Genomic DNA, 19,172 nt, shown 5'->3' on the forward strand with positions numbered 1-19,172 from the left:
CATGTTCAAAACTTCAAAGCTTCACCGGTCACTGGCTAGACGATCCCACCGATCCACACATCCCGCGTGCCCTGGTGTCAGTGAGAAAAAAAGTTCAGAAGCCTAGCACGCCACGCCTCCGCCCACACCTCCGCTCGTGTCACATCTGACCGCCAAGAAATCGCAGTTGTAGTTTAGGCTGCGTTTAGTTCACGAAATGAAAATTCGTTGACGTTACATCGGAGGTTTCAGGGATGTTGGAAGAGGTTTTCGGATACTAGTAAAAAAACTAATTACATAGCTCGTCTGAAACTGCGAGACGAATTTATTAAACCTAACTAATCCGTCATTAGCGCATGTTAGTTACTGTAGCACTTATGGCTAATCATGGACTAATTAGTCTTAAAACATTCGTCTCGTGATTTTCAACCAAACCGTGCAATTAGTTTTTTCGTCTATATTTAATACTCCATACATATGCCGCAAGATTCGATGTGATAGTTTTGGGTGAAATTTTTTGGAACTAAACCAGGCCTTAGCCTTCCTCCAATAATTCTTCGATTTTAGTTAATGCTAGCCTATACAATTGTGCCAGGGGTCCACGGAGAATCTTGATTAGTAACTATATCCCTTTTTACATTAAAATCAATTTTAAAAAATTATGATTGTATTTTGACTAAAGGGATTTACATAATAATGAATTTAAAAAATTAAGTTTCTTCTTTCATTGCAACGTACGCTTGGCGGTGACGCATCGTCGCCTCGTAGCCGAGTAACGAACATGGATGAGGGTAGCCATGTCTTTGCTGCTGCAATCGCCAGACGGAGCCTCGAGAAGCATGATTCGAGGCTTCGCCTTCGCAGTACAAAAGAACTCCGGCTCTCCACGTGGCTCTTTCGGTGAAGCAGTTTTCAGCAATAACATTTGGTATGACTTTCGAGAGCCGGAGCCCCCGTGAGAGCCATACCAAATAGGCACGTAGTGTGTAAATCATCGTTTGAAGAGCTATTAAAATAAAAGGCATTCTCTCTAACAATTTCTATATCGTGTATGGTTTAGAGAGTCAATCTTATCTTTTTATTTTTAATGCACCCTTCAATAATTTCTTCGTATTTTGTGTACACTTTAAAAAGCCGGCTTCATCTTTAACTTCGAATTAGAAATTAGAATTAGATGATGGTAATATTTCGATATCCAATTTAAAATGCCGGTGAAGAAGATTTTTTACATCAAAATCTCATTTTCTATCGATACTGAAGTATATAAAGAAACGGTTCAGCTGTTGTCCAAATCAACAATTTACTCCATCCATTGACATCGACTGTTGGTGGGCGGGGAAGCGAGTAGGAACACGACAAAAGAGGTTGAAGACACGGGAAGGGGCCATGTAGCACCGCACCCGTAACCCGCACTTGCGCTGCTTCGCAATCGTGCTCGTGGCCGTGGTCAAAATTAGTTGTAGTGTAAGGGGCTTTGCCCTTCATGTTTACTCAAAAAAAAAGTTACAGTGTATCTAAATAGGAAGACCGATAGATGTGCTCTTTTTAAAAAAAATAACTAGTTATTTGCTAACTATAATTAATTTGAGCTATTTTTAGCTCCAACTAGTAAGCTATGACCCAAACAATTGGACAAAGGATGGGGGGGGGGACGCCCCCGACCTCGCCACGCACAGCCTCGGTGTCGCCGATTGGGCGTTCGCTGACGCCGTGTCGGAGTGGGGGCATGCGTGTGATAGAACCGTTCGAAATAACACGTTTTCGGAGGTGATCGTCTTTCACTAGACACTAAGCATCCCGAAAGTTAGCTACATCGGACAGTTCCGCCGAGCACACCCTAAGGGAGAACTCGAATCAATCCACGTTTTACCTCCAGAATCCAATAATAAGTATGAGCTTATAATACTTAGTCCATTTCATACAACAAGAGTTCTCGCTAGTGGTCACGATCTCCGCCGACACGTTCTCTATATGCATGTGATTTAGTATTTAGGCAACAACAACTCTAAAAATAGGAATACACATATAAAGCTATTAAGCTAACTCTAATGACTAAGATACTAAGCCAACTATCATCTTTACCAAGCAAAATGTTGGCTTCAACTAACAAACACCTAGCTTACAAATTAAGGATATATCTTTATTTCTACTAATGATTTAATGTACATTGAAACAAAGAGCATTTAATTACCCTAATGCCTGGTCTATTCTAAAGCTACAAAAATTACAGTGAGCACATAATAATACAATGAAGTTACCATAAAAATTTCAGGACTAAAGCTATCACCAATTTACCATAAAAAGATCCTACAGTTTTTAACTTAATAATATTAAGCACTCTCAAATGATTTCATAGCCCCTAGTATCAACATGTATATGTATACATTAATTACACCAACAGATGGATCACAATTTTAGGAACCTAACAAAATTTGTTTTAAAATTTTTGGACATCTACAAGATTTATATTAATTAAACAAAACTGGCTCTCGAATAAAAATATAAAGCTATTTCTAATTCTTTACGAAAATGAGAAACCGAACTGGCCCAGCGTGGCCCACACGCGGAAGCGGCCCATGGCGGGGAGCCCGCGCGCGCTGGCGTTTTAGTAGAAAAGCTCCCACGCTTTCTGCTATTAACGCGACCACTATGCGTCCTATTCCTTTAGTCAGCGATTATGCACGAAGGCCCCCGAAAAGACTCATCTTCGCATCGGGGGGTCCCCGAAGCCCTCGCGCTCGCCGGCACGGCGTTGGCTGGCATGGAGCCGCTACGTCGGCCAACTGGGACCCACGCAGACCTAGTTAGGGGGTCGATGCTCACCTATGGGTCGACGCGCAACGCTAGGCAGCGGTTAGAAGACCAGAGACGAAGTAGGGCGACGTCTCCACGTCGACGGGCAAGCTACGGTGGTGAGGACAACGTTTCAATGAGCCACGGCGCTAAGAGAGTAGTAGAGGTAGCGGGTGAGCATTAACGACTCACCAAGGACCTGGGTGAGGCGATGGTTCGGCCGGAGACGCCCTGAGCAAGGTTGGCCACGTACGCGCGGCGAGCTCGGCGCTGAGCCACGGCGGACACGACCGCGTCAGCAGCGTTGGGACAGCGATGGGGGTATGACTCAGGTGCGCATGGTAAGGAGGGGTTCGAGACAAGTCTAGCGGTGCAACCAATTTGGCTCGAGGTGGTCAGATGGGAGCTGAACTCGGTGATGGGCGGACTCGGCCTTATCGGCACGGTGGTGGGGAAAAGCTCCAAAATTAAAGCTTGGCAGGGCACCATTCAAGGCGGGGTGGGAATGGTCGGCTAGGCAACTTGATGGTGCCGCCAGAGACGTAATGAAACAACCTGAGGTGACCTCGCCCTGCCGAATTTAGTTTTACGGCTTAGTCGGCCATGGTGGGAGAGAGAAGAGGGGAAAACTAGAGCTTGACGCGACCTTGTCTTGGCGGGACGCGGCCGACGCGACCAGGGCGACACGCGCGCCGATGCTACGGACAACACACACGCGCCTTCAATCGAGCACTACCTGCGTGTGAAAGGTCCTTGTTGGTTTTGGTAATTGAGTGACAACCTAGGTGGACTAATTGTGTTTATGTGAGATACACAGGTGATTAGTCCATAGGTACATGTGTGTGAGCAACATATGCCATGAAGGTGAAAATGGCTTGGAGATGTTGCAAAGCTCACACATGTGATGATGAAGGAGCTTATTGCACATGAGACATGACATTGAGTCATGTGATCAAGGTGGAGAAGATTAAGACATGACTTGGCTTGATGGACCGGTTGTAAGCGTGAAGGGCAAGTCGAAGGCTTTGGAGTGATGGACCGCGTGGCGGTGAAGCTTGAGCAAGACTTGGCGCCGATGGACGATGGCAACGGTGAAGAGCAAGTAGAGTCAAGATCGATGAACCAATATGATCATGTGATGATATGAAGTGGATCCTATCATTGCTGATCGTGTTGGTGCATGTGTTGCATCAACATTGGAGGAGATGGAATGGAATGCGCAAGGCAAAGGTATAACCTAGGGCATTTCATTTCACCGGTCATAGGTGTGTAGAGAAGTTTATGACCGGGTTTAGGATAGATGGCCGTACTATCAAGAGGGGCAAACTTGTTTGCATATCAGTCATCTAGTGCCACTCGAGTGATCTAACTTTGCATTGTCGCTAGGATCGAGTGGCGTGGCAAGTTGAGTGGCTAACATCCTTTGGGAAATGATTGTGAAAATGCTAACACACATACACATGATGGTGTACACTTGGTGGTGTTGGCACATTTACAAAGGAGGTGGTGTTTGCAGGGTTGAGATGGGTAGAAAATAGGCATTCCATTTTCCCGAAAGCGCCGAATCCCGCCTCACAAGCTCGGCGGGATTCGGCGCTTTCGGGAAAATGGAATGCCTATTTTCTATTGCGTCGGATGCAAATTCTTGTGGTTAGCACACTTGAGCAAGGGTGAAGAGAATGGAGAAGATGCTGGCGTCGGTCAACTGACCGGACGCTGGATCTGAATGCACCGGACGCTGGCAGGCTGCGTCCGGTCGCGCTGACGTGGAGTGTAGCAGTAGCTGGAGAGTGACCGGACGCTGGCTGCGTCTGATCGCGTTCGACCGGACGCGTCCGGTCATGCTCGGGAGCTTACTGGAAACGACCGGACGCTGAGGGTCCAGCGTCCGGTCAGTTGAAGTGCTGCGTCCGGTCGGTAGATGACCGTTGGGATCGGAAGATGACCGTTGAACGTAGGGGACATGTGGCGAGTATCGCGTGACCGGACGCTGAGGTCCAGTGTCCGGTCGATCGGACCGGAGCGTCCGGTCGGCCCGACCGTTGCCCAGTGAAGGGGTAACGGCTAGTTTAGCCCTTGGGGCTATAAATAGAAGTGGCCTTCGGCCATGGCTGGAGCTGAGCACCTTGGGGGACTTTGTGTCCATGCTTATGAGTGCTTGGGAGCCCTCCATCACACACATACTTGATAGCGATCATCCGATTGTGTGAGTGAGCGATTCTAGTGCGATTGCATCGTAAGGTTGCATCGAGTGGCACTAGGTGATCGAGTTGCAAGCCGGTGGTGCTTGTTACTCTTGGAGGTTGCCACCTCCTAGACGGCTTGGTGGTGGTCTCCGTCGAAGCACGCAAGAAGCTTGTGTGGCGCTCCGGAGAAGTGCTTGTGAGGGGCATTGTGCTCGCCCCGCGGGAGCCGCGAAGAGCAACTCTAGTAAAGCGTGTCATTGAGCTACCCTCACTCAAGGGGTAGGTTCTTGCGGCGCCCGACGTGCGGGCTTAGCGGGTGATGCTAATTAGCCGCCGAACCACCAAGTGAGCGGTCGACACAACGGGGACTAGCGTGTTGGCAAACACGTGAACCTCGGGAGAAAAATCATCGTGTCAACCTTGTTCTTCCCGTTGGTTTGCATCCCCATTACACAAGCTTGCAACTACTTTTATACATATTAAGCTTGTGTAGTTGCTCTTGTAATTAGATAGCTTGTGTAGCTTGCTAATTACCTTCTTGCTTGTGTAGCATAGAAGTAGCTCCCTTGCGTGGCTAATTTGGTTTTAGTAACCTTGTTAGTCACATTGCTTAGTTTGTGTAACTAAGTATTTGCGCTCTCTAATTAGGCATTGGTTGCCTTGTTATTGAGCATTGCTAGTGAGCTTAGTTAGCTTTGTGCTTTTGCTTACTAGCATGTGTAGGAGCTCCCTTGTTGCTTAAAGTACTAGTGGCATAGGTTTGTGTAACCTTGCTCCTAGAATTGTTTAGGAGAGCTCTAACTAGCCCGGCACCTTTGTTGCATAATTGTTATCTTTGCAAGGTGCTAGTGAACATATATAGTGGGGTATAGTCTTGGCTAGACCGATAGTTTTAATTCCGCATTTGTATCGGTTAGCCGACGCGATTAAGTTTTAGAAAAGACTATTCACCCCCCTCTAGTCGCCATCTCGACCCTTCAGCGTGGCCGCAGCGCCATAAATGGCAAGGCGACGGTGTGGGCAGTAGGGGAGGGGGCAAGCCCTTGTGCGCACAGCGAGGAGAGGAGCAACAGCACGACACAGTACCAGCAGCGGCGGCATCAAAACAGAGCAACAGGGAACAGGGCGGCCGCGCGGTAGGGCGACAGCGACGGCCTCGGCGCAGGGCCCGCGGTGGTAGTAGCACCGCAAGGCAAGGGCAGGCGGCCAACTGTCTTGGAGTTTGATGGGGATTGTTGGGTTTAATTGGGTTTGTTTAATTTATTCAGCAATTGAATCAAAGAAAATTCTAAGATTAAAATTAATGTTAGGTGTAATTTGTTGGGTGCTTTATGCAGTGTAACTTACGGTTTGATGAGTTTTAGGTGCATGATGACCATTATGTGATAGTGGTTCATGATATATTTCTTAGTGGTTTCCGTTACTAGTAACTGATAATTGATTTGTCAGTTTCATGAGTTACTAGTAACGGATTTTGCCATGATGAACATCATCTTTTCATGCGCTCGTCTCTTCACTTTCGTCTTCTTTGTTGCTGTATAAAAGGGGCACTCCTCTTGTTCATGAGAGTTGAGAACACATAGCCAGAACACTGTCACGCTACTGTTGTGCTGCTATCTACCATCCCCGTCTCGATTCCTGTGCACAAGGGAATAGGGAGCGCAGGCCTCCGAAACCGACGTCGTTCGTGAGTTCATCTGCTCGAGTGAAGACCGACAATTAGGTTTTTGGGGAGCAACTATGCGACTGATCGATCATACGACAACCTCATCTTCTCGGTGTTCATGGCGGCGACATGAGATTGGCACTGCAACCTCTCTACACTGCATCGAGCGGGCCGGCTCTGGTGCCGCGGGGTATGTTTTAGTTCATCCCCTATAATCAAGGATTAAAATCATAATAATTAGTATCGTCCTTCGTGACACTTACATCACACGTGCACATGTGTCACAAACTTGGCATTATTTTTTTCTGGATTAAATTGCTACTTAAATTGCCTAAATATCTAACATTGATCACGAAATCGTAGCAATATAATACAACACGGCCAATCCAGATCGAATGCAAATACAGAGTAGACCGAACCGCGCGGCGTCGGAGCGTTGGGACGCGGCCGCGCGGAGTTGCCGGAGCGGCGCAGCAACGGGAGTCGTCGAGGCCATGAGCCGTGCGACGACGCGGACGCCGGGGCGCGGAGCTACCGGAACAGGCAGATGCCGGGGCGTCGGGGCGCAGCCGCACGGAGTTGCCAGAGAGGGAGGACGCTGGGGCGTGGCCGTGTAGAGGTGCCGGAGCGGGCGAACATCAGAGGAAGCCGCAGCACGGGAGCACATCGAAGGCTCGAACTCCAGATCTACAGCTCTCGAGGCAGCCTCCAGCCCATCAGTCGGAGTCTCTGCCGTGCACTCCATCTAGCAGCCAGAGTCCTGGCTCCCCACAGACTCCAGGACGCGCGCCGTGCAGCGACCCCTCGCGCCCCGCGAGGCGTTGGTAGCTTCGGCATCCGGCCGTCACAGTCGACCCTCGGCAGGTGAGGGTGCGAAGAAGCTAGCCGGCACCATCCTCTCTTCCATCTCCGACAAGTGGGCGTGGGCGCATGGCTACTGCAGTGCCGGTGCTGCTGCGGGAGACCTGGGTGTGGCGGCTGGGCTTGGGATTGGAGGGACTGGAAGGCTACGAACAAGACAACAAGGGCAGTCCCAACGAAAGAAATTAGCAGTTTCTATAATATAAGATACCACACCAAAAAAGTACTGCTTTCCAACCCATGGTTTCTATGAGTAATAACTATTTTCTCTTTCTCTCTCCCAACTCTATTTTTTTCTCCAATGGAAGTGCGACACGAGCTCCCTAGAAACTGGTGGTTTCTCCCCAATGGCGATTTCATGGTTTCTTGGTGCATTGGGTCAAGAGTAGACCTGGTTTCTTCATGAAGAAACCATTTCTATGATTTTTGTTCTCTTTCTTCATTAATTACGTTGCCATGTCAGCATTTTGCCTACGTGGCAAGTCATTTAATGAGGATAGAAACCATCATCAATGCACCGTTGGGACTGCCTGAAAAGATAAGGTTAGGGTTCGCTAGATTATATATGTATGACATGAATTGGGCCTTCACGGCCTCTCTGGGCTGATAGGCCTAGCAACTTTTCTCTTTAGAGTTTTATTATTATTACTTCATTCAACGTCGCCTCTCTCTCTCTTTTTGTTTTTTTTTCTTAGTTCCCTTCTGGAGTTTTTTTTTTCCAGCTTAGTGTCCATTCTCTAATGCACATCTCGATAAGAAGCCCTATTCCTATAGATATAGGATACCAGAGATGGATGGTTCAGAGGCTCTGAACTGACATGGAGTAAGATGTGCTAATAGGGTAAGTTAGGTTTCTCCGTTATGAATAATTCCTTTTAGAGCTTGTTCAAAATTATGCAACGTCAAATTTATTCAGGATTATAGCCTTTCTGCCGTTAATAAAACCAGTTTTGATAATTTATTATTTTATATTGACCTAAGAAATCTATATAATTATGAGTTGTTACCATTAGTGTTTTTATCTCTTCCGTTGCAACGCAAGGACATATTTACTAATAAGATTATTATAACCCATAGTATAGAGTCATGGGATGCGACTTGGCGTCGTTTGGATGGTTGGGAGCGAGGTTTAGAATGTAGCCTAACATGGCTTGGCGCAACAATAGAATCCGTTTCTCACGAGCTCGGCAGACAGGAAGTGGGCAACTACTCAACTAATAATATTATTATTAGTGCATACTACTACGCATTAAATGATATTAATATATTTCATATCATACTAAAGGGTAATGCGAGGATTAAGAGCTACATATACATAGGCCCCGTTCGCTGGTCTGAAACTTGGCTGCAACTGGCTGAAAAACACTGTTCCGGCTAAATTGTTGTGAGAGAAAAATACTATTCCGGCTGAAAAAAGAAGCCGAACAAACCATTTTTAAGACAAGCGAACGAGCCGATAATAATAAATACCACAGTGGTGAACTTTTTTTTTTACCATAATGCGACTGTTCTTATATGAGCAACCAAATAGCTTCTCATGATAGCCTGGCTCTATGCAACCAGGCAACCAAATACAGCCCTTGCTTGCAACGAGCTAGCCTGGCCATGATGCGAGCTAGTCTCAGCTTGTCCACGGACAGATAACCGCTCTGTTCATTTAAACGTTTGACTGATAAGCTATGGTTGAAAGTATTGTTGGCTGATTTGGTATGAGAGAAAAATATTATTTATTGGCTGAAAAAGCACGGCTTATAAGCAACCGTTTTGTGCCCTAATAAAATGGTAAAAGTTTGAGGTAAAATATAGAGCCTCACGTGATCATATCCAGTTGGCGTAAAGTGTAACTAGCGGTCCCTGTTGGCTGTTAAGGGCATGTTTGATCACTAAACATTAGCAGCTAAAAAGCGTCAATCAACGTAATTTAGGCGTAGAAAAAACACGAGTAAATTAGCTCTCTATCCGGGGTTATTTTAGGCCATGTTCGCTTCGCTGAAAAGTTATGGCTAAAAACATTGTTCACTGATTTATTGTGAGAGAAAACACCGTTTTTTTCACTGAAATAGTACGGCTCATAAGACAAGTGAACATGGCCTTAGTCCCTCGACTCTCGACTGAATCTGAGTTTGCTACGAATCCGCTTGCTTGAATACTACCTCATCGCGATGACACGCGGTATCATAAACCCAAATCAGCAATTTAGGCCTTGTTTAGTTCTCTTTTTAAAGTTTACTTCATATCCCATCGAATGTTTGGACATATACATGGAATATTACATATAGACTAAAAAATAATTAATTACATAGTTCGCGACTAATTTATAAGACGAATCTTTTAAGGCTAATTACTTCATGATTTGAAATATGGTGCTACCGTAATATATGTGCTAATAACAGGTTTAATAAATTCGTGAAGCGGATTAGTTAGTTCTGTAATTTAATTTTACGCACTGCATTTCTACACGACGTTGGTGTGGGGAAGCCAAGCGAGTGGGCAAAGACAAAAAGGATGATGACACGGGCGAGGGGCCCTGCACCCGCACCCGCGCTTCTTCGCAATCGTGGCCGTGGGCGCCGGCGGCGGCTAACAAAAGCGGCCGGGAAGTGGGCACGCACCGACCGAAGCATCCCGGAACACCCACAGATTCCCGCTAGTATTTAGATCGGCAATCGGAACGACGAGGAGGGACGGGGGGCCGGCGAGGCGAGGGCTAATCCGGTCGGACCGGCTAAATCCCCCGACCTCGCCATGGGCAGCCTCCGCGTCGCCGGCTTGGCATGGGCCGCCGCCGCCTCGCCGGAATGGGGAGTGCGCCGCCGCTGCTGCCGCGGGGCGCCGCTGGTCCGCCCCCGCGCGTCGGCGGCCTCCCTCGGCGCTGGGCAGCTCCGGGTCGGGACGGAGCACGGGTGGCTCTGGGACTGCCGCGGCGGCGGCGCGAGGGATTACGCCAGGGAGATGGAGGTGGCGGTGCGCGTCGTGCAGGTGGCCTGCACCCTGTGCCAGCGCGTGCAGGACTCGCTTCTCCGCCCCGGCCCCGACGCCGCCTCCGGCGGCGGCCGCGTCCACGCCAAGCTCGACCGCTCCCCCGTCACCGTCGCTGGTTCGTATTGTTCTGCTGCCCTTCCATCAGTTCCCTTTCCCTTCCACGTGCTCACCCGGTCACCCTCTTCGTCGCGCGATTAGCAATGAGGATTAGGTCAACAAGGACTGCGCTGCAGTAGAAAATTGCAGGCAACGGATGTAGGATGAGTACCTGGGAGTCTCAATTCTCAATAATAAATTAATACCAGTAGAACGTGGGAAATTCCAGGATTCTCAGTCAATTACCAACATACTTAGTTTATCATTGACATGTGTTGGGTTGCATCATCATTTGGCTGAAACACGATTTTCTAATGTTTAATGAGCACAATTAGATATACTGTATTTGCACTTGGACTGGTTGATCAGTTACAGCACTAGCTTATGAACTGCAATCTAGTTGTTTGGTTGGATCATCAGATTGAGATAGAATCATTGCTCCAGGATACCCAGGAGTAACTCATACATAAAACTAATGCTGCACACTCACTTGCTCTATGTGTTTAGGAAATCTACACCTGATAGGCTAATATCTGGGTGCAGTGTTTTATGCCCTTGTAATTTGAATTTTTTGTTTTCCTACTTTATGGCAGATTGGGGTGTTCAAGCGACAGTAAGCTGGCTGCTTTCCAGTTCCTTTCATGATGAGAACATATCTATCGTTGCCGAAGAAGATGATGAGACACTGTCTAGTAGCGATGGTGCAACTTTGCTTGAATCTGTTGTTGAGGCTGTCAATGGCTGTCTGGTTGAAGCTCCAAACTATGGGCTGAGATCCCCTGAGAAAGAGCTCGGAGCTCATGATGTTATTCAAGCCATACGGAAATGCAGTTCAACTGGAGGCCCGAAAGGAAGATTTTGGGTGCTTGATCCTGTCGACGGCACCCTTGGTTTTGTGAGAGGGGACCAATATGCTATTGCTCTAGCCTTGATTGAAGATGGAGAAGTTATACTTGGTGTTCTTGGGTGCCCAAATTATCCAATGAAGAAAGAGTGGCTCAACTATCATCAAAAGTACTACAGGTTGATGTCTAAGGTTGCTCCTCCTCCACTGGGGTCCTGGCACAAGGGTTGTGTGATGTATGCCCAGAAAGGTTGTGGCCAAGCTTGGATGCAGCCACTGGTCCATGACTTCGGTAAGCTAAATTGGCACCACCCAAGGGAGATTCAAGTATCATCCATCAGTGATCCAATCTCAGCTACGTTCTGTGAACCAGTTGAGAAAGCCAACTCAAGCCATTCCTTCACAGCAGGACTTGCTCAAAGTGTAGGATTAAGGTCAGTTCTTTCTTTCATTTCTGTCTGACCTTGCTGATATCATTTCATTAGCATGAAAATTCATTCATACATTTGTATATGGCATCCATTAGTCAATATCTGGTTTTTGTTGAATAGTACACTGCTTTTTCATCTCAAATTTAGTGCAATATTGTCCAAAATGTGACTCTTGTACAGTTGCTCAACTTGGTCTTTTGATCGTACTGTTTTATTCACATCACTTTGCTTTGTTTCCAGGAATCAACCTCTGCGCGTGTACAGCATGGTGAAATATGCTGCAATAGCACGAGGTGATGCTGAGATCTTCATGAAATTTGCAAGAGCTGGATACAAAGAGAAGATATGGGATCATGCTGCAGGGGTGGTTATCATTCAGGAGGCTGGTGGAGTGGTCACAGATGCTGGAGGCCGCCCATTGGACTTCTCAAGGGGTGTTTACCTGGAAGGTTTGGATAGAGGCATAATAGCTTGTTCCAGAGCATTGCTTCATCACAGAATTTTAGATGCTGTTGATGCGAGTTGGAACTCATCAACACTATGATCCAGAGTCCAGACAATAAGATCCTTGGAGAGAATGGCCTCGTGTTGGTCATAGCATGCTAAGGTTAGTTTTACAAATAACTGTTTCATCCTTAGATCCAATCTTTTTTCTTTTGCCTTACATTCTGATATCTCATACAGGTAACTTGGGGAATTGGTTTAAGTATTCATTGTGGTGCTGTTGTGACTTGTGACTATGAGGTGAAACAGTGCAGCATCTAGGGTAGTAATAGCTTGTCTGCTCATATAAACAAGAAGTTGTCTCGAGATTGACAAATTGTTGGCTTTTGTTCAGCGACGCCATATGTAAAGGTGTCTGTTGATGAAAAGCATGTGCACATGCTTTTTTTTTTTTTTTACTAATTGATCTGTTTCTTTTCAACTTATGCCTGTCAATCGTCAGGCATATTGGTTAAGACAGTGCAGCACCATTTGCTGACAAGTCATAATGTTAGAACCTTCAACTGATTCATCAAATGAGTTATTCGCCCTGTTCGTTTGGGCTTGTTTGGCTTATAAGCCATGGCTGAAAGTACTGTTGGCTGATTTGGTGTGAGAGAGAAATACTGTTAGTTGGCTGATAAGCTATGGCTTATAAGCCAAATACCTGGCTTGCATTCCGCCTGTTTTCTTTCATCTACCATGTTAACACTTTCAGTTTTCATCTACCAGTCCATTTCAGATCAGAAAGAACTAAAGAAGACCGGCCACATTTTCTCATGCAGATTGTGTTGTATGGATCAAACAGATTCACCACATGAGCACAACTATATACCAGATTAATAGCAAGTCTGTAGATGAGACACAATGCATGATGCTATGATAAAAAAAAGTTCAGAACCATGATGCATATGCTGTGATTGGATTGGAGGACTGAGACTGTAAATGTGATTAGCTGGAGAGCTGCACCGAGCAGCACTGGCTGAAGAGCTCCTTGCCGCCGTCCTCGGCGTCCTCCTGACTCATCTCGGGCCGGAAGCTGCTCCACGCCGGCACCAGACCTGGCGCAGCGCTGGTGTCGAAGCTGTGCACCAGCGAGACTGTTCTGAAGCTGTCATCGCCCGACGGCACCTGGTACCCGGCGAGGAAGTAGAGCTGCGTGCCGACGACGGCCATGGTGAGGTAGAGCCGCTGGGCTGAAGACGGGAGGCTGGCGAGCAGCGACAGGTCGGGCAGGGCGGAGTGGTCCAAGATGCTCCAGATGTTGAGCTCGCCGTCGTAGACCTCGACGTGGCCCTTCCAGCTGTTGAGGCAGTCGCCAGAGCTGAACAGCCTGTTGGCCACCGCCACGATCTGGTTCGGGGGCACGTCGAGCTGCCACATCCCCGGGAGGATCTCCCACGTGCCCCTCGCGCAGTGGAACACCTCGGCCGAGCTCCGCTCCAGCGCCGACGACTGCAGCACGGTGGCTCCCGGCGCCAGGAGGGTGGCGTCGCTGGCCGTCAGCGTGCTCTCCGCGAAGCCCCCCACGACGTGGAAGCTGCCCTGCCACGTCACGCCGACGCACTTGTAGCGCAGCGTGCTCATGTCCGGGAGCGCCGACCACTGCCCCTTCTCCGCGTCGTACACCTCGGCGGCCGCCGTGCCCCGGGCTCCGGACAGCGAGCACTGCCCGCCGGCCACGCAGATCCTGCCCCGGCACGGCGCGCACGCGAAGTCGAATCGCGGGACCAGGAGCGGCGCGCAGTGGTGCCACTCGCCCCGGCGCGTGTCGTACCGCAGCACGTCTGCCCTCACGCCGACGTCGGTGTCGTGGTGCTCGCCGGCCTCGGCACCACGCTCCCTCCGGCAGAGTCGACCGCCGATGATGTACACGGATTCGCCCAGTGCCGCCACGGCGAACCCCTTGAGTATGTGGCCGTCAGGGACGCCCGGGAGCGCGCCCACGCGGCGCCACGTGTTGGCGCCAGGCTCGTAGCACTCGAGGCTGTTGGAGCTGCCGAGCGCAAAGCACACGTATATCCTGACGCTGCCATCGACGCCGCCGGCAACATTGCCACTGCTGCCGCTGCTGCTTCCGGTGCTGGAGAAGGACGGCGAGGCGGCGACGTCGCAGTACAAGGAGCCCATGGCTCTAAACCAGGTACGAGCTGGAATCTATGCCTTCTCTTGTAATACTCATCAAGTGGTTACCATTGCGATTAGTGTAGCTGGGTTAACCGGGGGAGTTTGCAAAGGTGCAGGCAAGTGCCTATTTATACAGGTTTGCGGTGTGGCAACTCCGTTGTGCAATTTGCCATGTGGCTTCTGGTGGACGGAGTGATCGATGCGAGGCATTGTAAGGAGCTCATTGGAAACTCCGGCCGCTCCGTGGAATTTGTCGAGCATCTAGAGCTTGTCTTCTTGCTTGCATGAACAGCGTCTGTAAGCCCGTCTATTTGTACCCATGCATAGGTTCTACCAATGTGAGGACAGATTCAGATGTTCCATAGCGAAATGTCCTTGCAACTGCAAACCAATTGTAGTGGTTCTTTTTATAAAAATACTAGTAACAAAGAGGCATGCAATTTAGTAAGAACATTATGAGCGACCAAGGTGATAGTAGGTCTTGACCGAGAGGCCACAGCCAAATTACTGGCATGGTCTATTTTGAACTTTATGTTATAATTTAGGCATTTCTGGTTAGTCCAGAGCCCACAGACTCATCTAAACTCAAGCCTCAGAGGCTGCGGTCAATGGCCACGGTGTGCAAGGACAGCTTGAACAAAATACAGGACGATACTCAGTTTCTAGCAAGCATTGATGCATTTCCTTCGGTTCTTGTCCTTATTTTAGATTGTTGTTTACTTTAAGACAGACCCTTATTTTAGCTAATTCCTGCCACTAATAATAAGCCTTTCTCCATTTTCTATTGCTCTGTTCCTGTCTCAATAAGTCCTTGCCGTTCTCCATCAGTTTCTTTGGTCCCTCCATACTCCTTCCTCTCCTCTTGCATATATCCTTGCACATTGCCCTTGTTGTGATGGGGCCATCCAATTTCTCTGAGACTCCCCCCTTTGTTTCCCATCCACATCATTCAACAGCACAACCATCACACAGGATGATTCTGCCTCTCAGAATCAGATAATTCTTCGTCTTCTTTGTTGTGATTGTGGCCACAAGGCCCCAAGGGATGTAGGTTGCATTGATCCAATGAGAAGTGGTTGAGAGTGATATAGCACGGTTAAGGATGGCGCCAATCATCCTTCACCGTGCATTGTCCTTCTCTAACCCGCGGCTTCATCGCCGTGATGTGTCACCGTTACAGGTCCCGATCATGGGAATTGGATTGTACTGATGAGGAATGATTGTACTGGCCAAAAATTAATCTGAATTCAAATTTTACAGGACGCCTCGGCTGTGTCCAACAGACCTGAAGGCCTGGCATTATTGACGACAATTGCTGAGGGCACTGACTGCTGCAAGCCTAGTCCTCCATTGCCAAACCACTCGGCTTTGGAGAGAAGTCTCACCAGCAAGATCCTCCGGCTGAGAGAGGTTCTGGATCTGCCATGTCAAAGTTCAAGCGACGTATTGGATCAGGTTCATGCCAAAACTTGACATCATTTCCCATTTCGGCAGACATCATGATGGGCGTATAATTGTTCTCCACACTTAACGCAGTTGCTTCTGGATACCCTGGGGGTTCTGAAGATTGCATATCCCAAATGTTTATCAGGTCTATCAGGAAATCATACATCTTCTGTAAGGGAGGTCTGTCATCTGAATTGAATCCCTTTATCTGTACCCTACATGCAAAACGTCTCCTGGACACATGTTCATAAAAAAATGCTATCCCTTTTCTCCATGCTGTGTTAAATAAGTCTGATCCATCATCTACTACTGAAAAAACAAACAGGGTCTTGTTCAGCTCCATAGGGTCCTCATGTTGGTCCAGGATTGCGACTCAAAAAACAAGCAATTTCCTAGCTCAGGCTCTGAGAAGCAAACAATCATAGGAAACGAGAGCTTAGATCATGTAGGTACGCAGTTTGTCTTGCCCATGTTGATACTTTGCTGTCAATATAATGACCAGAAAGCTTATGTCATCATACTGAACTGTCGCCGTCCGTCGAGTTCATTACTCGCTGTTTAAACTGGAATTGTAGGTGAGCGTGTCATTGAGATGATTGATCAGGTGACTCCAGTGGTGAAAGAAATGTTCAGTTTCATGGAAAGCTCCAGTTGTGCAACGGCAGCATCTGCATCATCAGCTTGGCCTGAGGATCTCCCAGAAAGAAGGAGCCTCCCTCCTGTTCTCTGTCGCACTAGATCTCCGGCGAATCGCGGAAGTGCCAGCCATCGTCCATCAGACGGTGACGAGGTTGCGATGCCTCGCCAAGACGGCACAGCTAGGCACACAGGACATTGCAAAGTTCGGACACCGGCGCCTGGGCTGGAGGAGGATGGGCGAACCAGCAGCAGCAGGCATGAACCACCGTCAACTCCTAGTCCTACTGTTGACTCTTTACCTCTGCAGTCGACGCCGTCGTCGGTGTCCCCACATCTGTCGGCGCCGCCACCGTCCTCCATGCCCGTTGTTGGCTTGCCCATGCTTCTGCAATCCTGGGGGGCAATGCAAGATGGCCACGCCGCCGCAGCAGTTGTGCCACCTACAGTCGTCGCACAGCCTTCTGAGGCAGCGCCGACGACGGCACCGAGAGACACCACGCCCGTCAGCACCAGCATGGAAGGCTCTACGAGCTCTACATCACTTGAAGCTGGTCAGCCATCCATGGATTTACCTTCACCCAATGGGAGTACGCAGCCATTAGTGCAGGACAGCAATGCCATTGTGCCAAACGTACCGCCGCCGCCGCCGCCGCCACTACCGGCGCACAGAGACTGTTCGCTTTGCTGGAAAGATTCGTTTGGAGAGAAAAACACTGTTCGTTCGTACGGGTCATGCAACAAGCGAACAGGGCCAGAATTTCAAGTGGTGCCGTCTACGGACGAACCCGGGCGGGCAGTGCCAGACGCAGCACCTCCGCCGCCGTCTGAAGTGCAAGGAGGACCACCTGCACTGCCGGCCGCCAAGGTTTCGCCAGCGCCGCCGCCGCCGCCCCCTGGAAGCATCTCCGCAGCGGTGCGCGCTAAGAGAGCTGCGACCAAGCTGAAACGATCGACGCAGATGGGCAGCCTGTACAGACGCCTGCGTGACAGAGTGGAAGGCTCTGGCAGCACGCACGGCGGCAAGAGGCGGCAGAACGGCAAGAGGCCCCGGAGGGCGGGCGCGCCCAAGAGCGACACCGGCCAGGGCATGGCCGATGCATTGGCCGAGATGACCAAGAGGTACTTCTGCATACGCTGCCATTAGCAACCATGGATCAGTGTAATTCATTTCCTCCGTTCCTTGGTGACGATGAATTAAAGTTTAACAATTTTTGCGCTAATAACATGCTTTATATTGAACTGAAAGGTCGGCGTACTTCCGGCAAATCGAAGAGGACGCGGAGAAGCACGCGGCAGCGATCCTGAAGCTGAAGGGCGCCATCGGCTCGTTCCAGTCCAAGGACATGGCCGAGCTGGTGAGGTTCCATCAGCACGTCGAGCAGCAGCTGGTGTCCCTGACCGACGAGACACAGGTTAGTTTCCCCTGGAGCTCAGCCATCAGCCGTGCTCCGGCAAAGCCTTTCTGACGCGCTATCGAACACCATGCTGCACTGCAGGTGTTGGCTAGGTTCGAGGGCTTCCCTTCCAATAAGCTGGAGGCGTTGAGGACGGCGGCCGCGCTCTATTCCAAGCTGGACGGCGCCGCCTTGAGGCTCAAATGCTGGAAGCTCACCCCCGGCCCCGTCTCGCCGCAGCTCGACAGAGTCGAGAGCTACTTCAACAAGGTCCGTGCACTGCTGCACTGGCCAGTGGCCACTGGAGAATGCCTGGTGGTACGAACGCTGCTCATGCGTGCGAGTGCGACTGCGTGCAGGTCAAAGACGACGTGGACATGGTGGAGCGGAACAGAGACGAGGAGACGAAGCGGCTGCAGTCCCACGGCGTCCACTTGGACTTCGGCGTGCTGGTCCGGATCAAGGAGGACATGGTGGACCTGTCGTCCGCCTGCATGGAGCTCGCCTTGAAGGAGAGCCAGGACGCCAAAGAGACGACGACGACGACGCGTGCGCTGTGGGCAAGCAGCCATGGCGATGGGGCGTCGATGATGCTGTGGCGGGTGTTCCAGCTGGCCTTCCGGGTGTACAGCTTCGCCGGAGGCCAGGACGAGCGGGCGGACAGGTTGACGAGCATCCTGGCGCACGAGATCGAGGCGCGGCGCCTGTAAACCTTCACGTGCGACGTGTACGTACTTCGGTGTGTACACGCGAGAAAGAGTACGTGTCATGTCGTGCAGTCATACTGGGCCTGTTTGGAGGGTGACCCGACGGCCCGGCTGCGCCCGTGAGCTGCAACTTTCCTGTTTGGTGCACCTGGCCCAGCCTCGGAGCCTGCGCCACACGGACCTTAAAGCAGGTTGGGCCAGGCCTCAGGAAAACGAAACCCCCTTTGTTTTTTCACAGCCCAGCTCCTTTTAGTGCTCCGTGGCCTCGGTGAAATGATACGGTGACCGCCGTCTTCCTCAACTTCTGCTCGGTCGAATCCTACAGCTCCGCCGCCACTACGGCGGTCGCGGCCTCCCTCCCCATCCCGCCGCCCACCGCCCCCGGAGCAGTCAAGGCAGCCGGCAACGCCTTCCTCCCACACCACCTCCTCCTCTGCGCCGCCCCGAACCTCCTCCCCGACGCCGCCGCGCGGCCACGCCGTCGCACGCCTGAGTCCACGTCGTCCGTAGCGCCTCACTCACCCTGACGCGCTGCGAA

General features: G+C 50.0%; 3 protein-coding genes across 3 annotated transcripts; 2 read left to right on the forward strand and 1 right to left on the reverse strand.

The window, feature by feature from the left end:
- Window positions 1–10,006: 10,006 nt before the first annotated feature.
- Window positions 10,007–12,900, forward strand: LOC136464821 (3',5'-bisphosphate nucleotidase AHL-like). Its single transcript, XM_066463769.1, has 4 exons — window positions 10,007–10,582; window positions 11,157–11,841; window positions 12,079–12,445; window positions 12,523–12,900. The coding sequence occupies exons 1-3, from the start codon at window positions 10,231–10,233 to the stop codon at window positions 12,380–12,382; spliced, it is 1,341 nt and encodes a 446-aa protein (XP_066319866.1). The 5' UTR covers window positions 10,007–10,230; the 3' UTR covers window positions 12,383–12,445; window positions 12,523–12,900.
- Window positions 12,901–13,272: 372 nt separating this feature from the next.
- Window positions 13,273–14,357, reverse strand: LOC136466292 (F-box/kelch-repeat protein At1g67480-like). The gene is made up of 2 exons (XM_066464682.1): window positions 14,350–14,357; window positions 13,273–14,308 (listed from the first exon to the last, which is right to left on the reverse strand). Exons 1-2 carry the CDS (start codon window positions 14,355–14,357, stop codon window positions 13,273–13,275), a joined length of 1,044 nt encoding a protein of 347 aa, XP_066320779.1.
- Window positions 14,358–14,361: 4 nt separating this feature from the next.
- Window positions 14,362–18,937, forward strand: LOC136464822 (uncharacterized). Its single transcript, XM_066463770.1, has 8 exons — window positions 14,362–14,464; window positions 15,709–15,903; window positions 15,985–16,074; window positions 16,220–16,343; window positions 16,470–17,652; window positions 17,780–17,945; window positions 18,030–18,197; window positions 18,287–18,937. The coding sequence occupies exons 1-8, from the start codon at window positions 14,450–14,452 to the stop codon at window positions 18,635–18,637; spliced, it is 2,292 nt and encodes a 763-aa protein (XP_066319867.1). The 5' UTR covers window positions 14,362–14,449; the 3' UTR covers window positions 18,638–18,937.
- Window positions 18,938–19,172: the final 235 nt, after the last annotated feature.

The sequence above is a fragment of the Miscanthus floridulus genome, chromosome 7 (assembly GCF_019320115.1).
Source record: "Miscanthus floridulus cultivar M001 chromosome 7, ASM1932011v1, whole genome shotgun sequence".
Taxonomy (NCBI): Eukaryota; Viridiplantae; Streptophyta; class Magnoliopsida; order Poales; family Poaceae; genus Miscanthus; species Miscanthus floridulus.

Coding starts and splice junctions, on each gene's coding strand:
- LOC136464822 (XM_066463770.1), top strand. Junction 16,075..16,219: donor ATACATCTTCTGTAAGGGAG/GTCTGTCATCTG, acceptor AAAAACAAACAG/GGTCTTGTTCAGCTCCATAG. Junction 17,653..17,779: donor TTGGCCGAGATGACCAAGAG/GTACTTCTGCAT, acceptor TTGAACTGAAAG/GTCGGCGTACTTCCGGCAAA.
- LOC136464821 (XM_066463769.1), top strand. CDS start 10,231: ATGGGCAGCCTCCGCGTCGCCGGCTTGGCATGGGCCGCCGCCGCCTCG. Junction 10,583..11,156: donor CTCCCCCGTCACCGTCGCTG/GTTCGTATTGTT, acceptor ACTTTATGGCAG/ATTGGGGTGTTCAAGCGACA. Junction 11,842..12,078: donor GCTCAAAGTGTAGGATTAAG/GTCAGTTCTTTC, acceptor CTTTGTTTCCAG/GAATCAACCTCTGCGCGTGT.